The 26,335-nt window shown below is 40.7% G+C and overlaps 1 protein-coding gene across 5 annotated transcripts; it reads right to left on the bottom strand.

The window, feature by feature from the left end:
* Positions 1-203: 203 nt before the first annotated feature.
* On the bottom strand, positions 204-25,615 carry COPZ2 (COPI coat complex subunit zeta 2). 5 transcript variants are annotated; one of them, XR_014494110.1, is made up of 10 exons: positions 25,418-25,615; positions 23,472-23,540; positions 20,773-20,854; positions 19,280-19,371; positions 18,537-18,592; positions 16,961-17,038; positions 15,276-15,327; positions 15,033-15,160; positions 3,255-3,293; positions 739-807 (listed from the first exon to the last, which is right to left on the bottom strand). XR_014494110.1 is itself a non-coding variant. In XM_083376488.1 (9 exons), the coding sequence occupies exons 1-9, from the start codon at positions 25,553-25,555 to the stop codon at positions 760-762; spliced, it is 729 nt and encodes a 242-aa protein (XP_083232614.1). In that variant the 5' UTR covers positions 25,556-25,603; the 3' UTR covers positions 204-759. The 5 variants fall into 5 exon arrangements, 2 of the variants coding, with proteins under 2 accessions (XP_083232614.1, XP_083232615.1); XR_014494111.1 differs by having other exon boundaries at positions 25,343-25,603; XM_083376488.1 differs by lacking the exon at positions 15,033-15,160 and having other exon boundaries at positions 204-807; positions 25,343-25,603.
* Positions 25,616-26,335: the final 720 nt, after the last annotated feature.

Genomic DNA, 26,335 nt, shown 5'->3' with positions numbered 1-26,335 from the left:
CCAAACCCATAGGCTGACCCTGAATCACAACACGTGCTTTTTCAGGAGTTAATTGGACTTTCTTGTGTTAATTTGAAGATGTTTCACTTCTCATTCAAGAAGCTTCTTCAGCTATGACTGGATGGTGGGGAATGGAAGGATGGAACGATGGAATTCTTCCATTCCCCACCATCCAGTCAGAGCTGAAGAAGTTTCTTGAGTGAAAAACGAAATGTCTTCAAATAAAAATAAGAAAGTCCAGTTGCCTCCTGAAAAAGTACCTTTGGGACCTGTTTTTCTGTTTCACATTTACCCCACCGCTACATTTAGTCTAAACTTCACTTCTTTTTCAAAATTAGAACTCTTTTTTCAGTCCTACAAGACAACATGAACAAACAGAGACTCATGCCAAATTCCAGATTGGTTCAAACATCATTTTGAAATTGGAGACTGAACCCCATGCATTTTGAAATATCTTCCAGCAATTCTAGGTGCTTCTTGATAAGAGTTTTACTTTACATTTTTCCTTTGCCTTCACAGATTCTTAAACAGATTTCCACTTTGTTTGCTGTTCCTCTTGTTCATGTATAATCTCCATCTATGGCCACATTTCTGATAAATAATATGATGTAATCAACTTTGAAAAACTTAAAAGAGGTGGCCTATAGCAAGTTGGGCTGATCTGAGTAGCCATCACACAGCGTTGCAAAGTTTTCATTCTTTGGGGAAACAGAGTAATGTAAGAAACTGAAAATGTTTCAAGACAATATTTAGGATATTTTATTTTAATAAGGACCACTTAATTTGTTCTTTGGCAGATTGCAGCACCTACAAAGAAGCAAAAGGAGAAAGATATGAGAACTATGTCATGACTGTCAATTCACAGGATGTGCTCTGGGTGAGGCCGATTGTGCTTGGCTCAGCATTCGGTTTGTTAATGAAAATGGTATTCCTCATTTCAGCACTACCTTATTTGCTGCCATTGCTTTGCTGTTTAAAAAAAATCTATTGGTGAAACTTGTTCTTAAATGTTTGGTTTTATATTGTCCTCAGGCTATTATTTGAAAGGCATTATAAAAATAGTTCAATAAACCAGCCAGCCATTCAGCATGTTCACTTTTATGAACTCTGCAGACAACAGGATTAAATCGTTGACTAAGATTGGCAAATTGCCAGCTAGAGAACCAAGTTGCTACCAAGAACATTCCTGCCAAGCATTTGATGAATTTTGTTCAGAAAGACCCTCTCCCCCTACCAAAAAAATATCCAGCTTTCCTCAACACATAAATTTAATCCTGGTGAACCTTGGTGCAAACTAATTTTTTTTTAATCAAGCCTATGAAAAGGGAAAACATTTTAGAACAATTGGAAGAATTCCCTAGGGCCTAGATTATCTGACCCTAGTCTTCCTATTCTGAACACTAGATGGCAGACATCTCTTTTAGATAAAGAATCGACACTGACCAGAAAGAAAGTTCACTAAATGAAAAAGAAGACTTGAGGCAGTTGCAGTATTTTGTGCTATTCTTTTTAGTTCTTCATTTATAGTCTTAAACTTAAACTTTTAAACCTTGATGATAAAATTCAGGCTTGATCCAAAAGTTGATGATTTAGATTATTTGTTTTACAGCAGACATGTCAAACTCAAGGCCCGGGGGCCAGATCCGGCCCGCGAAGTGGTTTCATGCGGCCCGCGAAGCCATCCTGGAAACAGTGAGGGAACGGCCCCCACTGCCTTGGCCCTGGCCCAGAGACCCTCCTTCTGCCAGAGACCCTCAGATCTGTCCCATTGCTGCCCAGGCCCCCATAGGCACCCTTGATGCGAACGATGTAGAGCTGGCCATGCCCACCCAGTAGGCCATACACACTCTAGCCACGCCCACCCAGTAGGCCACGCCCACCCAGGCCACACCCACCCGGCCCCCTGAGGGCAACCGCAATGCTTATGCAGCCCTCAATGAAATTGAGTTTGACACCCTTGTTTTACAGGATCCCATGCGGCTCCAAAAAAAGGTTCTTAATACAGGCCTACATCAGGTGTTTTCTGGCCCAGAGGAAGAGAAAGAGTTCTGGAGCTTGCATTAAGCTTAAGAAATCAGGATACAATTAATTCATGTGCCCAAATGCAATACTCAGTTCATTTACTTTTTTATTCTTTTACTCTTGATTAGCCAACCTTGTAGTAGGATTATCTCAGAACAGGTAACAAATCTAGTCTGCTCTCATCAAACAGCATTGAAGAAACCACTACACATCTAAACATAACACTGGAGGAGTTCTTAAACAGGATATAATCCAAATTAATTTTAAGTCATTTCATAATCTCTTGATTTCTGCAAAACTGATCACACTGAGCACTTTTTCAGGGAAATTAAAGACTTTCAAAGAGTTTTTGTATTTGGTTTGGGTTTTTGCGCTAATTGAGATCTGGTTTAATATTTTATTCCATCTTCCTGATGAATTCTGGGAAATGTAGTTCTATGAAGAAAGCTGTGATTATTAAACAGAAAATTTAATTATTTTATCGAACTACAGTTTAATTATGATTAATGGATACAAAATCCCAGTGCTTTTTTTTGTAAAAGAAAAAGGTGCCGGAACTCACACATGTCATACAAACTGCCTTGCCTACCCTACAAGGTTCCATCCAAAAAAGGTGCCGGAACTCCGTTCTGAGCGTTCTATGAGCAAAAAAGCCCTGCAAAATCCATATCAATGTATTGCCTGTACCTGAGCCGGGGAGCGATGCTGCCTCAAGTGGGAAGAGCGTCGGGCGGGAGCCGGCAGGGCAGTCCTGCACACGTGCGCACTCCCTGGCTGCTAAGGAGTGCTCCTTAACAGCCGGGGAGCGCGCGCGTGCGCAGGACTGCCCTGCCGGCTCCCGCCAGATGCCAGCCTGCCCTGCTTCCTCCACAGTGAGAGGGGAGGGCGTGCCTTCCCGGGCTTGCTGATTTTCCGGCGTATAAGACGAAAAATCTTGAAAATCATCTCAAAAGTTGGGGGGGTCGTCTTATACACCCAGTCGTCTTATACGCCGGAAAATACAGTATTTTATTTTTTTAAGAAAATGAACAGAAAGGATAGAATATTCAGTACCCATAAATGAAAATGGAATACAGAACTGTTATCTTTTAAAAAATTGGCAACTGGCTGATTTCCAGAGAACATTTTGCCACAGATTCTGCTTATCTGGCTAAGCCATCCAACTCCACCATGCTTGAGAAATCAATGACTCCCTACAGAAGCCAAACTTCAAATGATTCAAGCAGTCTTACCTGAGTGACACTGTGCTCTGCTAAAGAGCTGTCATCGACCTAAAATAAGAAAAGAGATTCAGATAGTTAAGGAAGATAAAGATTAGCCAGGAGAGAGATAAATAGAATGCTGATAGCTAAGTCAAGAAATCTATAAAAATAAATAAGGCTTATTTAAAAAGGAGAGAGTCTTGACTAAATGGATTTGAGCAGGGGGGAAGACACAAAGCCAATATATATTGACAATTCAGCAAACAAATAATGAATTTCAGAATCAAATTGCTAATGACGCAAAGACAAAGATATGGTTCTCGATTTAGTCATAGCATTTTTTTCCATTTAGAGTTAGTCATACTTAGAGTAGATCCATTAAAATCAATGATTTCTGAATTATTAATGATACTTATACCTTACTGAGTCCAATGAGTCTAGTCTAAATATGTCTAAATCTGGAGCCAATGTCATAAAATTGTCTTGCAGTATGAAATATAATATCCAACTAGATAGCAGTGTCTAGCCAACTATGGTTGATTTTGAAAGCTAAGCTGGTGGGATCTGGTTAATTCTTGTACTGGAGTCCATCAGGAAATGCCACCAGGAAAGACTTAAGAGTGTCTGCCTTCATGAAATAGTTTGTGGGAATGTGTCTCAGAGAGCATTAATTTTTTCAGGTTTCACTTCCAAGTTTTCATAGATAGGAATTCTGTTCAGAAGGGGAATATCCACCATCAGAAAACCTCTTCTGACTCATCTAGAGTTGCTAAGTTATGTTCATTCTAATTCAATATCAGAGGGAATTGAAATTAAGCATGCTAGGAAAGAAACCACAGGTTCTCTGGATTTAATGCTTTCCAAACTCAAGGGAAAGATTTGTAAGCTAAAGAGATGGCCTATGGGATTTCTTTTTCCCACAGGAAAACCAAAAACCCCTGTATCTTACTGTTTGTTGCTGTAGCTACATCAGCAACTATGCAAATGTTTGTGAGATTCAGACGACAAAAGCCTTTTAGGTAAATTCTAGGAAGGCTATGCTCGTATATGAGAAGGAGTAAAGAAGATTGTGAAATTGTATGGACAAAGGCAATGAGCAATTAAATCAGATGGAATATAAATAGAACTTATGCTAATTGACAAATTGCAAATTAATTATCCAGACAGACAGTATCCTCACAAATATATTTAAAGTTCTCAGATAAAACTGCTGGGTCATCTAAAACTAATATGCAAAATTAAAGCCAAATCTCCTTCAAGTCAACTTTGATTCCTGATGACTTCCTAGCCACCCTCGACAACTAGAAGAAATGGTTTATTATTATTTTTTAAAATTTCCCTGTTAATTTTCAAGAAGAAAGTGACCCTGTTAGTGCCAAAGTAATACTGAAATTACCCTTGAAAAAGCTTCAATTTGCCAGAAGGGAAATGAAGCATACTAAACTGAATATCCTACAAATAAATAAACATAAGAATCCAGGATGGATAATTTTAAAATCAGATGATAAATCAGATGATTACATGATACATGGTATATTTGATCAAGTTTAGAACACAATATATTGTTACTTCTGGAAAGCTTTCTGTTAACACTAGAATTGAAAACATAATAGTTTATGGATTTGTTTATAGGTAGGATAGGAAATTGAGAAATAAATGTTTGTAACATTATAGGGTGAAGAGTCAATAAATTTGTTTATATGTGTGATGAAGGTTGAAAGTCTGTTCTTTATGGGCTATATATTAAATTATTCAGATCATGATACATATGGCAATAATAATGTACAACAACTAAATATGGTTATTGTTGTGTATGTAGGATGCTTTGACTGGCACAGCCAACCTAACATCACTGACATTACCCAGGTGATGGGATTGGTAAACCTGTCTGGCGGGAAATAGATAACACCGGGTTGGGTGTTTCCTGACAGGCGGGAAAATAGAGCAATTGGGTTGGTCAGCTGGTGGGGCATCAGTAGAATATAAGGGGTAGATGAGGGTAGGTCCTGGGCTTCCATTATGTAATCAATAAAAGGAACAGTCATGTACCAAGTCTCTTCATTGTGTCCACGCGGCGGCCATGACTTAACAGTGGCAACGAGGATGGGATTCCGTGAAGCGCTGTGAGCTGAACACGGAAAAAAACAGCCGGAACAAGCAACTTCCGCAAAGAGCGGAGACGGCGCAAAGAGCGGAGGTGCAGCAGTGCGAAGCAGGAAATTTTAAAATACCATCAAGAAGACTACAGAATGGCGAACGTGGGAGTGATAAGAGAATTCACCCAGAAGAATGGGAAGCCCATGTGGGACAAGTGGAGGGATACTCGTTAGTCAATAACATCACGGAAGACCAAAAGAAAGCGGCTGCATTACTATCCCTCAGCGGACCGGCAGTCTATAAGGTAGCCAGGTCCCTGTGTCACCCGACCCCTGTGGCAACCGTCGCTTACGCTGAATTAGCAAGGAAATTCAACCAGCATTTTACACCTAATCGTTCAGAACTTTACTGGAGAAGGAAGTTCGTGCGTCGCAACCAACTCCTGGGCAAATCCCTGACAGATTTTGTAGCTGCTGTGTGTGAAGCTGCTTGCAGATGCACATTCCCAGATGCACATTCCCAGTTTTCGGTCTGAGGGATGAGTGGTTGCAAAACAAAGTAATCGCTAAGCCCACTGGAACTCTGTTGGAGGTCATGGAAGAATTAATGACCCATGAGGACAGCGAGTTACGGGAGCCCCCCCAAAATAGCAATGCTGAAAGAGGGTCAATTCACAAACAAGGTATTGTGGAAGTCGGGGGGGGAGAGCTGGATTGCAAAGCGGAGATCGATGAAATAACCCAGAGGTTCGAGAAAACACCGATGAGGAGCGATCGCCGCGACAACGCAGGATGACAAAGACCAGCAGCAACAATAGTGAGACCACTGAGGGACGGAAACAACAGTCGCCGGGACACGGAACAAAAATGTGGCAGCTGTGGGGGACCCCACTCCAGGGCATCATGCAGATTCCGCAGTGCCAAGTGTTGCGCATGTGGCAAGATGGGTCACATTCAGTCCATCTGCTGGAGCCGAGCCCGTGACAGTCTTCACGACCTAGATGTGTGGGCCCCAGGTAATTCAAAAACCCTGCACCGCGGCTCCGAGCCCTTTCGGCCCCAGGCACTCACCTGTAACCGAGGGGAAAAGGTGGCATCCAGGACTCGATATTCCATTCATCAATTATTAGGCCCAAAGATCAGAGTCGAGGTTCTCTTGCAGGGAATTCCCTGCAAGATGGAGATCGACTATGGGGCTGCAGTCTCCATAATTTCTTGGGAGACATTATCTATAATTGCAAATAAAAGCAGCCACCGGATCCACCTTAAACCCACTCCCATTCAGTTCCAACGGGCACCAATTAAATTAATGGGCACGGCCAAAATAGAAGTGTGCTACAAAAAGTTTAAGGGCCCATTGGAATTACTGGTAACTGAGGGGAAAAGAGCTAGTTTTATTGGGCTTAACTGGTTTGAGGCACTAGGAATTTGGTTAGGAGGAATAAATACAATTCAGTCAAAGAATCTTGAATATGTCTGCAAAAAATTTGCAGATGTATTCGATGGGACGCTGGGAAAATACACGCCCCCCCCCATTAAATTTAATTTAAATCCTAAGGTCTTGCCAATCAGGATTAAGACCCAGAGAGTTCCATTTGCTCTCAAACACAAAATTGAGAGCGAACTGGAAAAGTTAGTAGGCCAAGGGGGTCTTAGAACCGGTAGAAGGAGGGCCCTGGGAAACCCCCATTGGCACCCTTTCATCCCTCCAGTAATGGATTGGCAGAGAGAATGGTAAGATCAATGAAAGACGCACTGCGAAGAGTTATAGTGGGTGACTGGCATCAGAGACTGGCACAATTTTTATTGGCTCAACATACAACTCCATGTACAGCCACGGGTAAGACTCCAGCAGAGCTGCGTTGGGGTAGAAGACTTATCACTAGATTGGACAGACTTCACCCAGACAGGGTGGCCGCAGAGGCGGAACAACCCAATGCAGCTAGGGAACTGTCTGTGGAGGAATTAGTTTGGTACAGGAACTATGGACAGGGTGACAAGTGGATGCAAGGGGTGGTGGCTGACAAAACGGGACCGTTGTCTTATGTTGTTGAGGGGGAAGGGGGAAGACAGATCAGAAGGCATATTGATCAGCTAAGGAAGCGGGTACCTGAGAATCTGCAACTTCAACAACCTCAACAAGTGGCTCGCTCAGAGACGGAAGGAAGACCAATCAGTGAACCACAAGTGGTCTTGGCGGCGGGTCTACAACCACCAGTACCGACGGCGGCCTTCTCTGTACCAAATATAACTGCACCTCGTTTTAGGCAAGAAACAACTGAAGTGAGCAGCAAAGCAGTCACAGCCGGACGGCCTAATCAGAAATCTGCCACAGACCACACAGGGACTGTAGAACAGGCAGTGGGAAAAGAGTCCTCGCACGAAAAAAATGTTGTGGTCAGTAAGCCAGCTAACACAGAGGACGGGAAGCCGTCAGGAAGGTACCCTGTCAGAACTCACAAAACTCCGGCATATCTTAAGGATTATGTGAGACCTTAATGGGAGGTGATTGTTGGTGTTAGATGGATAGTAATTGTTCTCGTGGGGGGGAAAGGGTGTTGTGTATGTAGGATGCTTTGACTGGCACAGCCAACCTAACATCACTGACATTACCCAGGTGATGGGATTGGTAAACCTGTCTGGCGGGAAATAGATAACACCGGGTTGGGTGTTTCCTGACAGGTGGGAAAATAGAGCAATCGAGTTGGTCAGCTGGTGGGGCATCAGTAGAATATAAGGAGTAGATGAGGGTAGGTCCGGGGCTTCCATTATGTAATCAATAAAAGGAACAGTCATGTACCAAGTCTCTTCATTGTGTTCACGTGGCAGCCACGACTTAACAGTTATTAATCATGAAGAAGGAAAAGATAAGGAAAGAAAATCAACCATGATCGTAAACAAATAGAGAAAAGTAACAAGGAAAAACCACAAAAGATTTTTTTTTAAAAAAAGATCAGAGCAATCAAGACATTTTTCCAACTAATGGGAGACAAGAATAATCCTGGACAAGATCTAATAGAGGCAAAAAAAGTTAAAGGAAGTTAAAGGAAGATGGGAATACTAATACTAATCCATCAATTTTATAAATACTACAGTATTATAAATGAGATTACACAATGAAAGATAAACTATTTGTGGAACTAACTCTACTAGAAAGAGAGGTGTGAAGGAAAAATACCAATAATCAAAGAGAAAGGCACCACATTATTCAATGAATTGTTTTAAGCTGCAAAAGAAAAGGCGGTGCTAAAGAGTTAGTAACTATCTAAACAAATGTAGAACAAAATTGTATGGGGGTCCTTGGTGTTCTATGACCTTGGTTGTTTTCTTGCAGACACTTCATTACCCAAACTAGTAACATCCTAGTTTAGATAACAAAATATCTGCAAGAAAACATCAAGGACCCCCTCATTTCAACTCTGAACTGCAAATATTGTTTTTTACAAGATTGTGTGGTTTGGAGAGTGAAAAGTGCAGTACAGGTAATCCTTGAGTTACGATAGTTTGATTAGTGACTGTTCAAAGTTACGACATAACCACCATCACCCCAGTACTTGCGACACAGTCCAGAAGTTATGAAAGTTGCAGCAGCACTGCAGTTGTTCACCCTTACGAACGACCACAGAAGCACTGCAACATTCACCCTGCCTAGTTCCCCTTCCCCCGTTGGGTCTCCACAGGCACTGGGCCTATGGATACTCGCTTTGCAAAGATCTAGTAAGCCTTTGGTTTCTTGGCCTGCTTCGGTGTTTCAGTACATTCACAGACAATGGGGTCCTAAAGTACCGCAAGATCAAGTGAAATCAGTAACATGAGATCTTGTGCAACTGATCTCCCACAATCTCATGGTACTTTAGGCCTCTTTTATCTGCAAATGAAGGCCTGGATGAGATCTGCGGCAAAAGGCTTTGCAAATGGAGGGAAGCCCTGAAACACCAAAGCCTTCCGTCCATTTGCAAAGCCTTTTGCCATCTTTGCAAAAAAAAAAAACTTTGCCACTAAGAAGGGAGGCCAGGAGGGGCATATGCATCCCTCCAGGCCTCCATTTACAGCAGCAAAGGCCTTTCCTCAAGGCATTTGCTGTTGAGAACAGAGGCCTGGAAGGATACACACACAACTCAGTTCTTGGTGGCAAAGGTTTTTTGCAAAGACTGGAGCCTATAGGGATGCAATCTCTTGTCCCTGCAGGCCTTGGCAAGCCTTTGTTCAAGGCAAAACTGTGGCAGAGAGGTTGGAAAAGAGATGGTTCCCTTGATCATCGCGATCTACATAAGGTAAATAACTGGTGGGCAGGATGGGGGCAGAGGAAGCATGAGATATCTCAGTGGATCGGGGGAGGTCTTGGGTGGTCTGAGGCACTAGCCCCCCCCCATGGCCTTCCCTACTCTGAGATACCTCATGCACTCAACACCCCATGCATTCGATCAGCAAACGCGTGGGCGAAAGCAGGGAGTGATCAGATTCAAGTTATGTGATTCACTCCTATGAAGCCTCACGTTACGAATGTAATTGGCAGGCTCCATTATATTTCTAACTCAAGGATTACCTGTATATGTAATGAAGGGCAGTATATGTATTGATTCATAAAATGCAAAAATGTTATGGTTATCAAACTATTGTGCTAGTTCTTCATATAAGCAAAGTTACTTTGATTTCTTAATATTTCATATTAACCAAGATTTTATCACTTCACATTTTTATTTTATTAATGAGGGCTTCTAAGTATTCTTTGCTTCTTCCAAGAAAGTTGTACCATTTGACTATATGTAATAGTGTTTTAACCTCTGATTTTAATTCTGGCTGTCAGTTCTTCAGATTCTGATATTTTTGTAATATATTTGTTTTTCAAGTGATGTAAATATAGAGAAAATATTCTTGTCCACCTTCCCTATTCTGAACTACACTTCTCTCCTATCCCAGGCTGGAATGGGACAACTTACCACAGCCAGCTCACCACCAAGTCGCCTCTGCCAAGTCAGCCATCTGCGGTGAACTGTCCCAGTGCCGAACTGGCCATGTGGAGTTGTCCTGTGCCACTTGGTGGCAATGAGTTTGCAGAGGCGCCTTGGCAGGAACGAGCTGACCCTAGTGAGTTGCCTGTGCACAGTTGGCCACAGCAAGTTATCCTAGACCTGTCCCAGGCAGTCTAGGTCTTCTTTAAGTAGATCTAAGTTACTAATCATTACAAAATTTCTTCAAAGGAATCATCAGATGTTTTCACATAACTTTTAATTTTTTTAAGCCTTTGAGCAATTGTGACTCCTGGTGACTGCCTGAATTAGTCCATGCAGTTTTCTTGGCAGCAGTTTGGAAGTGGTTTGATTTTGCCTTTTTCCTAGGACTAAGAGAGAGTAACTAGTCCAAGATTATCAGTTGGCCTGATGGCTAAGGAGGAGCTAGAATTCATTATCTCCATTTCTAGCTTGTTGCTTTAAGAACTACACTATATTGGCAGTCCACATGTCTATTACCTGTAATATATTCCATATTCTGGCATTATATTAAGCATTGCTGTGGTCAGTAAAATAAAGTAAACCTCTGTAAATTCTCCTGTTTTCATCATTATTGTCTTATGTTAACTGATTGCATATTTTTCTACCTTTTCTTAAACTTATATCTTTATTTGACATTTTGACATACAAGTCACCAAGCCTATCAAACAGACTCCCATAATATATAGTAGGTTAGGAATCAATCTGAAATATGAGTTGGAATTTTTAAAAGAACATAGAACATCATTAGAGTTGGAAGGAATCTTGGAGGTCTTCTAGTCCAACCACACCTGCTCAAGCAGGAGACCCAGTGGTGGGATTCAAATAATTTAACAACTGTTGTCTGCCCGAAGAACAACTTAAGAAGGCACGGGCTTCCCTGAACACTAAAAGTAAAGGCGGACCGGGGAGGAAGAGGCAGAGGTGGAAAACTATAGCACAGTGGTTGGTTTCACCCACCACCACCCAGGAACAAAACTTCTCAAGTGGCCCTGAGGAGCCTCAGTCTCCAGGGATGCACCCGTTTGCATGAAGCAGCAGTCTGTGTGGGCTGCCTCCATCCCAGCTGGGAAAGAGAGAAAGGTGGCTTACAGTAACTTCCTTTGCCTCCCTGGGTGTCCTTAAGTCTTCCTTCCTTCCTTCCTTCCTTCCTTCCTTCCTTCCTTCCTTCCTTCCTTCCTTCCTTCCTTCCTTCCTTCCCACAGCGATCACTGGTCTGCACTTTCTTGTCCTCCTGCATTGGCGCACGTCTCCCTTCTTCGTTCTGGAAATGGCAGCCCCATTTTTGCCGCTTTCTTCCTGGCAGAATGGAGGAAAGGAAGGGCGCTTTGTATGAAAGGACACTTCCTATGGAAGGATGCTATGGTAAGCTCTGGGAAAACTATGCCAGCTGGAGCTGGATGAGGAAGGCCAGGCTCCCCTTCCCTCATGGTTCTGCAAAGCTCTTGAGAAGTGGAGCAGAAGTTGATCCTCTTCGCAAGGGCTTTGCAGAACCATCGGGGAAGGGGAGCTTGGCCTTCCTCTCCCAGCTGCAACTGGCATAGTTTTCCCAGAGCTTACCATAGCATCCTTCCATACGAAGTGTCCTTCCTTTCCTCCCTTCTGCCAGGAGGAAAGCGGCAGAAAACAGGGCTGCCCTTTCCAGAACAGAGAAGGGAGACATGTGCTGATACAGGGTGGCAAGAAAGTGCAGTGGCGGCAATAGAGGGTTGGCAGAGGGATACCAGGGCTGGTCACAGCACAAGCCACAGGAGAATTGGCAGAGAAGGGCGGCAGAGACCGAAGAAAGCCCATCCAGCAGCAGACATGGCTGTTGTACAGCAGAGGCAGAGCCTGGCTCTGAAACTGCGGAGGGGGCCCATCCTCCATAGCATGGCAGTCCGGCTTGGGAGGGGAGTGAAAGGGAAGAGGCAGCTGGGCAGCTGACATGATCGAAGGCGCTGCGTCTCCATTGGGTTTCCGTCGCTCCCCTCTTGGACTTTTGGGGAGGGTTTTTTTTCCCCGGCCTGGGAGGAAGTTGAATGAAAACCAGACATGTTCTGGAAAACACAGATTTATCATAACTGGTTTGCCAGTTATTTGAACAAGCCGGCCTGGTCTGATGGGTTTAAGGGTATTTTAACGCTTTGTATTAATTTATTGAATTGGGCTGTTGTATTTAATAATTATTTTAATTTTTATATATTGTATTTTATTGTATTGCCCTGTACACCGCCCTGAGTCCTTCGGGAGAAGGGCGGTATAAAAATAAAATAAAATAAAATAAATAAATAAATAAACTCAACAAAAAATTAGGTATTGGTTCTGCCGAACCAGTGTGAACTGGCTGAATCCCACCACTGAGGAGACCCTATACCAGGGGTGTCAAACTCAATTTCATTGAGGGCCGCATCAGCATTGAGGTTGCCCTCAGGGGGCCAGGTGGGTATGGCCAGGGTGGGCGTGGCCTACTGGGTGGGCGTGGCTAGAGTGTGTATGGCCTGCTGGGTGGGCGTGGCCAGCTCTACATCGTTGGCATCAAGGGCGCCTATGGGGGCCAGGGCAGGAGTGGGACAGATCTGAGGGTCTCTGGCAGAAGGAGGGTCTCTGGGCCAGGGCCAAGGCAGTGGGGGCCGTTCCCTCACTGTTTCCAGGATGGCTTCGCGGGCCACATGAAACCACTTCGCGGGCCGCATCCGGCCCCCAGGCCTTGTGTTTGACATGTCTGCCCTATACCATTTCAGATAAACAGCTATCCAGTCTCTTTTTAAAAGCCTCCAGTGATGAAGCATACACAACCTCTGAAGGCAAGCCATTCCCTTGCTGATTTTTCTCACTGTCAGGAAATTTTTCCTTAGTTCTAGATTGTTTCTCTTTTTGGTTAGTTTCCATCCATTGCTTCCCGTCTAGTTTTCTGTGTGTTTTGGAAATTAAGTTCACCTCCTCTTGTTTGTAGCTGCCTCTCAAATATTGGAACACTGCTATCACGTCACCCCCTAGTCCTTCTTTTTACTAGACATACCCAGTTCCTGCAATCATTCTTCACAAGTTTTAGCCTCCACACCCCTAATCATCTTTCTTGCTCTTCTTTGCATTCCAGAGTCTCTACATCAGGGATGTCAAACTCGCAACATCACAAGACATGTTGTGATGTATCGTGACTTTTTTGGGGATTGCCGGCAATGGGGTGGGCACGGTTTCACTATGATGCATCTGGCCCGCGGGCCGGCGGTTTGACACCCCTGCTCTATAACTTTTTTTAAAAAAAATAGATGCAGTATTACAAGTGTGGTCTTTCCAAGGCCTTATATAAATTGTGATCTTGATTCTATCCCTCTGTTAATGCAGCCTAAGATTACATTGGCTTTTTTGGCAGCTGCAGCACACTGCTGGCTCATATGTAAGTGATTCTCCACTAGGACTCCAAGATCCCTCTCGCAGTTACTGCTATTGAGTCAAGTTTCACCTAATCTGTACTTGATCCCAGAACAACTCTGAGGGTTGCTCTGGGATCTCCCCAAGGTCAACATATTTTAAAAATATTTGCTAGACATGTTTCAAATTCTCTTAAATAACAAGAAAATGTTAGCAACCAGCAGCTTTTACAGAGTGGAATTACACCAGGGCCTATAAGTTGGAAACCTACTGTGGGTAGTTACGTTTACACCCAACACATTCCCAGTCAATCCTTACAATCAAATCAGTATAAACACGTACACAACTCAGTTTAGCCAGCAAAAATGTAGGTTGATGAGTATTTATTATCAGCAAGCATCAACAATAGTTAACTGGCAAAATGGGACAAAAAGCCAGCAAAAGCAAGGAGAGACATGAACAAAAGCAAGAGTTTACATGATCTAGGAAATTAACTACAATTTTTTTCAGAGCCACTGGAAACAATATGGTAAGTAATTAGCATGGACAGTCCAAAGGAAGCCGCTTTTAGCATTCCAATTTTAACCCTTTTATAGATAGTTTCTGCTTTATCTGCAATTCTTATACCTCCCATGTTGCCCTTAGGAAATGTGTTCTTTTCTCTTTTAAGTTCTCTACATGCTTGCTCTGCAACACATATTTAGTCTCTATAGATGACAGGGCTATTTGTGAGGAAAATAAATTCTCAAAGGAATGGGAGCCTGTTGATCAAATTAATGTCAAATCAAAACATTGTGCAGAATATGAATATATATATATATATTTCCTGTTTTCAGCCTTATCTCAAAGGCTATCGAACAGGCTGTAGTCACACCGGACAGTTCATATAACAGAGAGTGAGAGAGAACCTGTGGCTCAAGAGGTAAAAAAACTGCCTAATATGCAATCAGCCCAGGTTCGAATCTCAGAAGGGTATGACTGACTGATGAAGACTAAAGAGTCAGAAATGCATCTTAGTCTCCCTTAATTCTTTGTTAGTAATTTACACAAATACACACACACACACACACACACATACCATTGCTAAAAAGAGATAAAAGAGGGACACCAGGTGCATTTAAAATCAAACAGAGAAATGATCCCATTTAATATGTATTGTAATGTGTGGGATGATCAAAAAGACCAACACTTTTCTTTCAAGGCAATAATGCTAATCATTTATAGTAACAAGCTGAGCAGTTATTTTATATGTTGAGCATGGGAAGGACTATATCTCTGAACAATCATAAATGAGGTCCATGGTAAATATTTCAGCCCAGCCATTCAACATGCCACACTTAACATGCTTAAGGGAACTGATGTCTTACTTCTGCTTCCCATTTTGGGAGATGTTTCAATATTTGTACAATCTTTCCGATATACTTTCACTGTGATCCGAATTACTGGTGATATAATCAAAGAGAATGAAGCCATAAGCTGCAGGCTCCGGATTTGTCTGAGATGAAAAGAGTTTCATGAGTAAAGTAAGTTGGAATAAAAGCAAGGATGATGCAAGAATCACCAAAGAGTAAGAAATACAAAAGAAAATTAGAAATGCACAGTAGACTCACTCTAAAATTCAGCTTCTGGATGACTTGTTGGGCATCACTTTCCATGATCACACTAGAATTTTAAAAAAGAAAGAAGTTAAACATCTTAGGAAGAAGAATTTTCAGTCTTGTTAATAATGCTAGAAAATCCTGGGAATTGTAGTAAGAGTTTCCAAACATGTTTCCAGACATGTTTCTTCTTTACTCATTAACAGTGATCATCTTACATAGAAAGAGACATTGTTCCACTGAAGCAACGTTTTCTTCAAATGCAGTATTTTGTGTAGGTTGTTAGTGTTAAAATGCCATAAGAACCAATCAGTCAGTGCTGATGTCTGTTATGAGATTTCCTGGGTAGGATATTTAAGAAATTTATTCTGTGGTTTAAATTTTTATTATAAATTTTGTTCTGTCTCTCTACATCTTCTGCAGAAGTGTGAGCATAGCCATTGCTTTCCTGTATGAAATATTCCTTGGTATTTATTTATTTTTATTTCTCCCCGTTTCTTTTCTGATTTCAGTTCAGCAGTCATGTCTCCTACTGAAGTGAATTTTCCTTTACTTATAAATCTCAGTCTCAGCACTTTATATCCCAGGGTAATCAGTTCTCATCCATAAGCTACATTCAGCCTTCAATCTAATTGCACGTAACTTCTTTTATATTCCATTTGAAATGTCCCCTTTTGCAGAAGCACCAACACAATTGAGAAGAATGGAAATATAGAAAAAGGTTTACCACATCTGCTTCTAGCCTGGTCTTGATCTTACTAGCTACAGCTCTGCCCATCACCAGCATTTCCCACCCTACTATGGGCTTGCAGCCACTCCAGATGCGCTGTGCAGCCTCCTGCTCTGGCGCAACTGCAGGCAAGCCGAGAGACAATGGGATGGAGTGGGCAGTTCATCGGGATCTCCTGCCTCCCCTCCGCCTCTGTCTCCGCACTCAGACGTACCTGTGCTGCGTGGGCTGGGGCTACTGCTGGACACCATCGGCCCCCATGCTCTCTCCACCTCCTGTGTTGGCCACCCCCACTTCTCTGGGCTTATTTTTGGGATAGGCCTTATATTAGGTACACCCTAAAAAATTAGGTTAGGTCTTAATTTTGGGGTAGGTCTTATTTTCGGGGAAACACGGTACTTTTACCTGGAACAAACACTGCTGAATTCAGAGAGATTTACTTCTGATTACAGATGTAGATAATCGTTCTGTGTCTGTCTCAAGAAAGCAGGGGCAAGCATATTTCAGAAGAAAATAAAGACAAATGTCTTATTTTTACTATTCAGCTAGCTTTCTTAATGTGACTATATACCCCCTTGAGTATATCTCAACTACTTTAAATCAGTATGATTTATTTATTTATTGAATTTATATGGTCTTATGTCATGGTTCGAGGTGATTTTGAGCAGTTTATGAATCATGGCAATTATTTTTATATTCTGATTAAAATTTGAGAGTAATATGATTAGCTTGTTTTCCAAGACTTGCCAAATGTATTTTATAGTGGAAAGAGATTTTGAATAATATTGTATTAAACTGTACAATACTGTGGACTATACATTGAGTACACTGTATAGTGTAGTATAGTACACTTTAAATTTAAGATTGTATTTAAGAACACCAGATAGTGTTGGTATGAAATGTATTTTATTGTAGTTTTCCTTGTGATTCTTTGCATATAGTGTTTTCCCTTCCACAGAAATCTCACCCTCCATCAACAATTTCATCCACTACAAGGAATACCCCATCCATGTTGTCTATCAGAATTCGCTTCTCCACATTCTTTCTAGATAAAAGAGAAAATGATTAATGTTAATTCCAGGATGTTTTATCTACATCTGCTTTCCATGACTTTCTGCCCTCTACATTCCCCAGGATTTGTAATGTTATGGTCTCTGACAATGGTTTAAGAGTTAACGCTTTCCCCCCAAGAATCTCTAGGAATTATAATTTCATAAAGGCTGGAATTGAACAAAAGATCTTTAAAATAAGGAATTCTCAGCACCTTGTCAAATTACAATTTCCAGAATTCACTGGAAAAAAACCAGGATAAATATTAATCTGTTAGAATTATATAGATTGGTAATATAGATGCTTCACAAAGGAAAACAAGACTTTTTTAAAAAAAACTATGAAAACAGGAAGATGTTTCTAGAAATGGGCACTTCTTTCCAAAGATAATATTGGTTACAAATGAAATCATTGTCTAATTCAGGAATTAAGTATGGGAATTACATAGCCTACATTTGCTTAGTTGGGGATATTCTTTCTGCTTTATTTGTTGCCAATGATCTAGACCAGGTGGTCTAAATTTTGAGAAATCACAGTAGCAAATAGAGCTTTGATCCTAGTAGATCTCAGTTGGAGTATCTAGAGGGTAGAGGTCAAAGACTGGATTCCGTTCCCTGGATTTTGATATGGTATTTTGGATAGAATGCAATCTCTTTTTTTGCACTGCAATAGCCAGGTGATACACTATTCAATCCCTTCTGAATTATGTACAGTACATCTCTCCATAATGAACTTTTGGCTTCCAGAAATAGCTTCCAAGAGAATTCAAAATAGCAAAGAGTGACTTTTTAAAAAGTCAATTAAATTCACTTGTTAAAAGGCTTTGAAAACAAATACAAAGGTCTTCATTTAGTGTCAACTTTATAGTTAAATCTGTAGAGGGGAGATATTTCAAGGTTGAGATATCAGTGCCAAATTAGCAACCAACTCTCCAGTTGCTACTTGTCTTATTGTACTTTTACTATAGTTCCTGAAGAAGAACCTCAGATATTGTTCTCCATATAGACTTCTATGCAATGGGAGGCCAATAATGGACAGCATAATTCAGAGGACATGTTTACATACAAGGAATTCCTTTAGGGAAAATATAATGTCAATTCACACAGCCAAGTTTAGGTCAGAAATGATAATTTGCAATAAGCCACCCAGAATTGCTTAAGATGAATGGCTATATAAATCTTTTAAACAAACAACAAACACACTAGCTTTTAAAATGCCAAAGAAACCCAAGGAAATTATAGACATTTCTTGAGAGATTTGCTTTTCTTAGAGCTTGCAACTTGGCTTGCATGCATAGACTAACCAAAGTCTTTCCTTCTAAAGACAATGTTTCTTGCCATGCTCCAGGTCACCATAGACAGCAATGTGCAACTGGGATTATCCAAATGTATTCATACACAATGAGTTCTCATAATTTCTGCTCTCCAGTCTATAATTTTGGAGCTTGATAAAGTGATCCTTAATCTGTAACAGAAGCATCAAAGGTAACTCACCGCAGCATATGACTGAGGGATTCAAAGAGACAGGAAAGAACTGACATCAGCATTAACTGGAAAAAAATAGGATTCAGAAAAGAAATTATCAATAACAGTTAATATCTGATCTAAGCATATATTTCTGCCTAAACAGAAATCAATTGGAAGCAGAATCAAACTGGGGTTTCCACATGGTTCTTTCACCTAGCACCATATTAGCTTTTTGAACAAAGGTGATTTTGTGAAATGGAAATGGAATTTTTCTTCAAAGAAAATAAAAAAGAAGATATAACATTACAAAATGTATGGGATACAGCCAAAGCATATTTTTGAGGCGTAGCAATAACATACATGGTGGAAAAAAATAAAGAAAAGAGACAACTATGTCAGTTGTTAAGAGAAGAATTTAAAAAAATAGAACTTGAATTACAAATAAACCCACAAAAGAAAATATTGAAAAGACAAATGGAAATAATAAAACATAAATTAAATTTAATAGAATCAGAAAAACTGGCACAGCAAATTAAAAGGGCAAAGAAAAACATTTTTGAAAATGCAAATAAACCAGGAAGATGGTTAGCTTATAAACTTAAAAACAGAAGGAGAAAAAAATGATAAACAATTTAGTAGATGAAAAAGGCTGTTTACAATTTAAAAATGAAGCAATAAAAATGAAATATAGAATATTATTTTGCCTACCCTTTTGCCAGTTTTTGCTTATTTGCCTATGATTTAAAAATTATTTTAAAAAGACAGATTACCTCATTTTCATGGGAACTCCCCACCACATAAAAGAAAAGATCAATGCTGCTTTTATAGACTATAGTTAAGCCTTCTAAGAAAGCAATCTCACCTGTGGGAGAAAAAGAGAAAGAGAGAATTATATCAACATTGTGTTCAAAGTATCCAAAAACTAAAAGGATGATGATTTGTCCTATCTTATTTTGATTATATCTATCTAACATCTGCATAATTCAAGAATTGTGACTCAAAAGGAAGCTTTCTTTTGACCCTAGGCACTATTGATATGTTTTTTAAAAAATAAAATCTTCCAAATTTGCAAATTTGAGTTACTGGCAACCAGACCTAGTTAATTTGGTAGCAGTAGAATTTTGCCTGTTATGAAAATATTTCAGAATGTTGTGCTTTGGAAATTGCCCAACCATGAATGCAGCCTCTTCCTGCTACTTGTTAATGCAATCCCCTTTTTTTCTAGCCTGAAAAAAATGCCTGCTTTAAGAGTTGGGTTAACTTTAATAAAACAACTCCTTCAAAGCAATTGCCTTTCTCATGTTTGCACAGAAGTCTAAAAAAAGATTGGCTGTTTCAGTAAATAGCAGAGACATGTTGTTCATGTTTGTATAAGGTCCAAAGCAGTGGTCCCCAAATTTTTGGCTTGGCGGCCCAGGGGATCCCGGAGGGGATGGTTCCATGTGAGTGAGTGCGAGTGCCCGCCATTCATGCAAATGGAACTATGCACGTGCTTGCCTTCCGCTTATGCCATCTGGTTCTGAATGGGCAGTGGCCCACTAGTGGGCCATGGCCTGGATGTTGGGGGCTCTTGGTCCAAAAACCTGAATTTTGAATCATTCTCAAAGCATGCCCAATCCTGAGCTTAGGTGAAAAATATGTTTGCCCTCATGATCACAATCAAATGATGTCTTGAGGGCTTTTCCTCTAAGGCAGGGGTAGGCAACCTTAGCTCTTTTATGACTCGTGGACTTCAACTCCCAGAATTCCTGAGCCAACTATGCTGGCTCAGGAATTCTGGGAGTTCAAGTCCACGAGTCATAAAAGAGCCAAGGTTGCCTACCCCTGCTCTAAGGTATAAAAATGTGCCTTGAGCATATAAGTTTATGAAAGAGGTCTTTAAACCCATTTCACCCACTACTAGCCTCTTTGCTTCTGCTAGACTGGGTTAATAGGACAGGCTTAACCTCCAACTCAGATTAACAAAACATAATTGCTACAATCGCATGCATGCCATGGCCACAAATGAACCATATTATGGATTAACATGAAAGTGTGGGTTATACTGTAGGCTAAGAGTTTCTCATAAACTCTGAACCATTAACTGCACAACTTCATTTTAGCATAGTCAAGTGTGTTGAATAAATCTGCTCTATATGCTATTTGTTGCCCCTGGCTGCTTGAAATACATTTTGTGACACAGGAAGGAGACCAGAAGTGCTAAATGAAAGGTGTCTGTTCAGCAGACCAGATAGTCCAATTGCTGAGTTTTGAAATTACTCACTGTCTGTCTTATGGGTTTTGTTGAAGACATTTCTCTCAAAGCTCTTCTGTTCTTTTGTTGATGAAAATGTGTTGTCGTAATACTGTGGACGGCCAGAAGAGGAGATTTAAAAGAGGGTAGACACAACAGAGGGGATGGGAAATGATTTGTGAATTGCAGTTATCTTTATCCAAGACCATCATACATCTTAAACCAGTGGAGAGAACTTTGACCCAAAGAATGTTGTTAACTATAGCTTCCATCATTCTTCCCCATTGGCTGTGTTGGTTATGGAAAATAGGGTACCATATCCTTCCAAAAACATTCAGGCAAAAATATATTTTAAAAATACAGAATTTCCCCATATATAATTACTCTTTCTTATGGCCTTTTCTAATAATGCAAAATGTTCATCACCTATGTTCTTTTTTCCTAATGTTCTCTTGTTGTCATTCTGTCCTTGGCTTAAAACTTGTTTTAACTGCCATCTCATTCCTTTTCTAAGTTCATCTCTGTGATTCTCTCCAAAGTATAATCTGTGCACTGGTAATTTTAGATGCTAAACTTAATTCTCTCTCTCTCTCTCTCTCTCTCTCTCTCTCTCTCTCTCTCTCTCTCTCTCTCTCTCTCTCTCTCTCTCTCTCTCTCTCTCTCTTGTGTGTGTGTGAGAGAGAGAGGGGGGAGGGAGGGAGGGAGGGAGAGAGAGAGAGAGCGGGAGACTTAACTTACAGAATAAAGTGGGCATTTATTTTGAAGCTCTCCTTAATAGGGTCCTCTGTGACCTAAATTCTGGCCTCAAGAGCAACACTGCACACACATAGGCTTCTCTCCAGGATGATACAAATCATGATCAATTAGGGTTTCCATCCTCAGAGACAACATTCATAGTGCCTGGAATAATCTATAGTTGTTAACAACACCTAATTGATTTTGGCTGATTTTTTTCAGTCTAAGTAGTGTTGGTAGTGGTTAATACTTGATAGGACTTCATCAGGAAATCAAGAACTACAATAGTCCTCAAATTACAAATGCAACTGGGAGCAGAATTTTAACCATAAATCAGGTCAGATCCAATTTTATGACAGTTTTTACAGTGGGCAAGCAAATCACTATGGACATTAAGCTAATCTAGCTTCCCCAATGGACATTTTTTTTTGACAGAAATTGGTATAAAAAAATTCACAAATCATGATCACAGTTCTGCAAAATACTACAGCAATGCAAACTGGTTATCAAGTACCCAAATTGTAATCATGTTAAACAATGCTTTAAACAAATAAGTTGAGGACCATACTAGGAAGTTAAAAAAAATCTGAGTGGAAGACATTAGCAAACTCTCTCCCTATTGGTACCAAAGAAAGTATATTGACCTGCCCATATACTCACCAACAGCTGTGTTTAATTTGAAGGAGTTCTTAACCTTTATTTTGATTGATGATGATCAAACTCCAGATGTGGCCAATAGCACCAATAACAGGCAGCAACTGGCATAGACCATTATGGGTATTGAACAATGGAGTAAGATCTATAATTGACTTCTTATAAAACAATTGCCTACATAATAAATATATCAACCAAACCTATCATGATTACTAAAAGTAAAGATCACTGATTCAATTGACTTATTTATTTGTACTTTCAATGGGAGTTAGTCAAAAATTGCTTTAGATAATTATTTTATATTTTAATTATTTATATTTTATCCTTGATTGTAAAATCACTTTAGATGAAAGATAGTGGATGACTGATATTAACAGTAATAACAATTACAGTAATGATAACGGAGATTCCAGGCTTAAGTTGTAATCTCTGTTGGAATAAGTGAAATTGATTTCAAAGTAAAATCATTCATGTACATATTCTATAGGATGGCTAGAATTTAAGAACTTCAATATATCCGCAAACACCCTGTTGTTTATGTGTGATCTGGCAGCAATTCTGCTCCCTTGGTCTCCAAAATTATGTAGTAGAAAATGCAGAATAAGAGTGACCAACAGATGCTTGGAGAGTTGGTCTTTTTATTGTAGGAAGTAGACAGCTGAGGCAGCTGGGTCACTTAATGGAGCTTTATAAAAACAGCACTGAGGAGGAAATGAATTCAATGAGATATAAGTGATGAATTGGGAGTGAAAATGTTTTCCCTGTCAGAATATTACAATGCAGACACACTGACCAAAGCTGACATATAAGAGAAAAATTGTTTCCTCCTATAGTAAAAAGCAATTGACAGAAATCATAGGATGTTTGGCTTCAAGCAGCAAAAATTGTTTAGAAAGAGGATAATTCTCTTGGATAATTTCAGAGGTCCCCAAGATGACGCTCAGATGCCTCAAATGTATTTTTGTAAACACAATATTATATAGATATATAGAAATAGTAGGGGGAAATAATGAACTGTGTGAAGGGGTAATCCTGTGAACTAAACAGCCACTTTGGTCTAGAGGTTATGACATCAGAAACCATGAGACTCTATGTGGTAGTCTTGCCTTGGTAATGAAAGCTGGAGGGATGAAACTGGGTCATTATCCGTCACTCTTTCTTAGCCCAATCCACCTCAGAGGATTGTTGTGAGAAAATAGGAGAAAGAAGGAATGGAAGCCAAAAGAAGGGAATCATATTCTCCACCTTAGACAGTTTTCTTAACTCTCCTTGTCCTTAAGTTTATCAATCCTTCAATAAGTAAGCAAAATGTCAAACAAAAATTGCTAGATGTATCCTACCTTGGCCAAAAGCCGATGCCCAAAGCTGTCCAAGATGAAAATTGCTTTAATGGTATACAGAGATGGTTCCTGGGATCAACATTAATTGGTTTTATTTTATTGCAAGATTCAGAATATTCAGACAGTAAAATAATTAATCAAATAAATTGAAAAGACAGGCACTGATAAAGGAGAATGCTTGTATCTCAGGGTTGAAATAAGGGGTCCTAGGTGCTCTCTGAACATGGTTGTTTTCTTGCAGACATTTCATTTCCACCACATCACCAATGCTGGTAGGGAGTGGAATTTGCTCTCAATTTATACTGTAGTCCAGAGGTCCCCAACCTTTTGAGCACCAGGGACCAGTTCCGTGAAGTTTTTTCTGCGGACCAGAGGGGGCGTGGTTTCATGTACTGCCTTCATCCCATGCATGGGGCTTTGCTTGTTTACACGGCCCGGTTTCAGGCATGCCACGGCCCAATGCTGGTCCACGGACCAGAGGTTAGGGACCCCTGCTCTAGTGGCTTGTACTGTCAGTGTTTGTGGGGGTGGTCTTGGTGATGAGGGTTTTTTGGGAGGTGGGTGGGCTGTTTATTGTAGGTTTGTTTGGCAATTCCTTAATTGGAGTATTGTTCACTTCTTAATTGTTGATCTGGTATCAATCTTGCTATTAATCTATGCTCTTCTGGGTATTGATTGCTGATTACGAGGTATTGGCTTTTTGCTACTTTTTTGAGTTGTTGATTGTTTCTTTTGCACAGTATGTAGATGTTGTTTATGTCTTATGTGTCTATTGAAGACTCTAGCAGTTCTCTAGCATTTTTTTAAATTTGGTTTGGTTTAAGATGATCGTGATTTCCCAGTTAAAATTATGGTTAAGTCTGTCCATATATTTTGAGAATAATGAGATTTCATCATGTTTTGTGCTAGTTGGTTTCATGGATGCATTCTTTTAGTCTTCTGCCTATTTGCTCTATGTAGTGGCTGTTGCAATCATTACACTGAATGTTGGAGATGACTCTTACTTTTTCTTCTGGGGCTGTTGAGTCTTTTGGCTTACTTAGGATAGTTTGGAGGACTTTAGTTGGTTTGTGTTGTACAATTATGTCGTGTAGTCTGTTGGTGGTTTCTGAGATGTTTTTGATGTGTGGAAGTGTTATGCTTCTTACGCTTCGGTTGGTTGTGATATCTTGGGTTGAGTGGTAGAAAGTGAGGTCCCTGGTGTTCAACAAGCTTTTCAGAAACTTTTCTTTTGCATTATTTCAACTAGTATTTCTACATGTCTATAGTTAACATACCAAATTCTAATCATAACCTATCATTTTCTTTAATTTCTGTACTAATGTTCTGGATTCTACTACATTTCTAGTCAAAACAATACCATAATAGGAAGCTGCCACTAGGCTGGGAGAAAGGTTTCCTTTCCTATATAAGTTACTGTTGTTAATTTTTTTTAAGTATATGCAAATATGTAACAAAATATACATTACAAGGATTCTGTCTTGACAGCATAATAAGCAAATAAACAGCATAATAAGCAAATAAACATCAAATCAGAATTTGTCCAAGATAGCTAACAGTGCGGATATGTATGAATTCTTTCAATATTCATTTCTCCCTTTGGGTCCCTGTCACTTCACAATTCTATGCACCCCTATTCTGGATAATACTTTAGGTCGGATTGGTGTTTCCCTCAGCTGCCCCTCCCTCCACCTGTAGTCCGAAGGATTACGCCTCAAGAGACTCAACTCAATGAGAATCAGGCCACTATTAAGACTACTTCATTCTGTTTCTATCCCTCTTAGGAAGATTTTTTTTTCTCCAGTATCCCAGCACTCTTTTTTTCTGCCTGGCCAAACGCGTGCCAAAAGTTTAGAGACCTAAGTTCTTACGTAGGCATTTGCTGTGATGCTTCCCCCTCCCCCGTGGCGCCCGTCTTCCTTGCAGCTGCTTCCCCACCCGCGTACCAATGTTAGACCAGAGGGGATTTCCATGGCTCCAGACGGCACTCCGCCGGCGCGGTCCGCACCTCCACCTCCTCCGGATCCCCTAGCAGCGTTTCCGAGGTGGTCGTGCTGACGTGGCCGGGCCTCTGCTTTTCTCATCTCGGGTCGCTCAACGCCAGAGCTCAGTTCAGACCAACTGAACTGCTCCGCCCCATTCGGGCATTTGGGCTGCAACGCTCCCCCCGCCCTCCCGGCCCCTAAGTATAGAATGAAGGACCACTCCTAAAAGTCCTTGCAGGGAAGAGGCGGCGGAAGAGAAGAGCGGAAGGTGGGGAAAGCGAAGTTCTGGAAAAAGGGCAGCCTCGGATTTGATAGAAACATGGAAAACTGATAGCAAAAAAGACTGAGTGGCCCATCGAGTATGCCCTTCGAGGTTTTTGTTTGTTTTTGTTTTCTATTTTTTATTTATAATTTTAAATATTATTTTTATTTATTATTTTATTTTTATTTCCCCCCCCCCCCATAGTGGACATTTGTTTATCCCAAGCATGTTTAAACTAAGTTACTGATGATTGACCCACTAACTCCATTGAAAGTTATTTCCAAGTTTCCACTGTGAAGTAATATTTTCTAACATTATTGTTGAACTTCCCTCTTGTCAGCTTGAGGAAATAGAATAGAATAGAATAGAATAGAATAGAATAGAATAGAATAGAATAGAATAGAATAGAATAACAGAATTGGAAGGGAGCTTGGAGGTTTTCTAGTCCAACCCCCTGCTCAAGAAACCCTATACCAGACATGTCAAACTCAAGGCCCGGGGGCTGGATCTGGCCCGCGAAGTGGTTTCATGTGGCCCACGAAGCCATCCTGGAAACAGAGGGAACGGCCCCCACTGCTTTGGCCCTGGCCCAGAGACCCTCCTTCTGTCAGAGACCC

Source organism: Vipera ursinii, assembly GCF_947247035.1.
Source record: "Vipera ursinii genome assembly, chromosome: Z".
In the NCBI taxonomy this organism is placed as follows: Eukaryota; Metazoa; Chordata; class Lepidosauria; order Squamata; family Viperidae; genus Vipera; species Vipera ursinii.
This window is presented reverse-complemented; position numbering and strand designations above follow the sequence as displayed.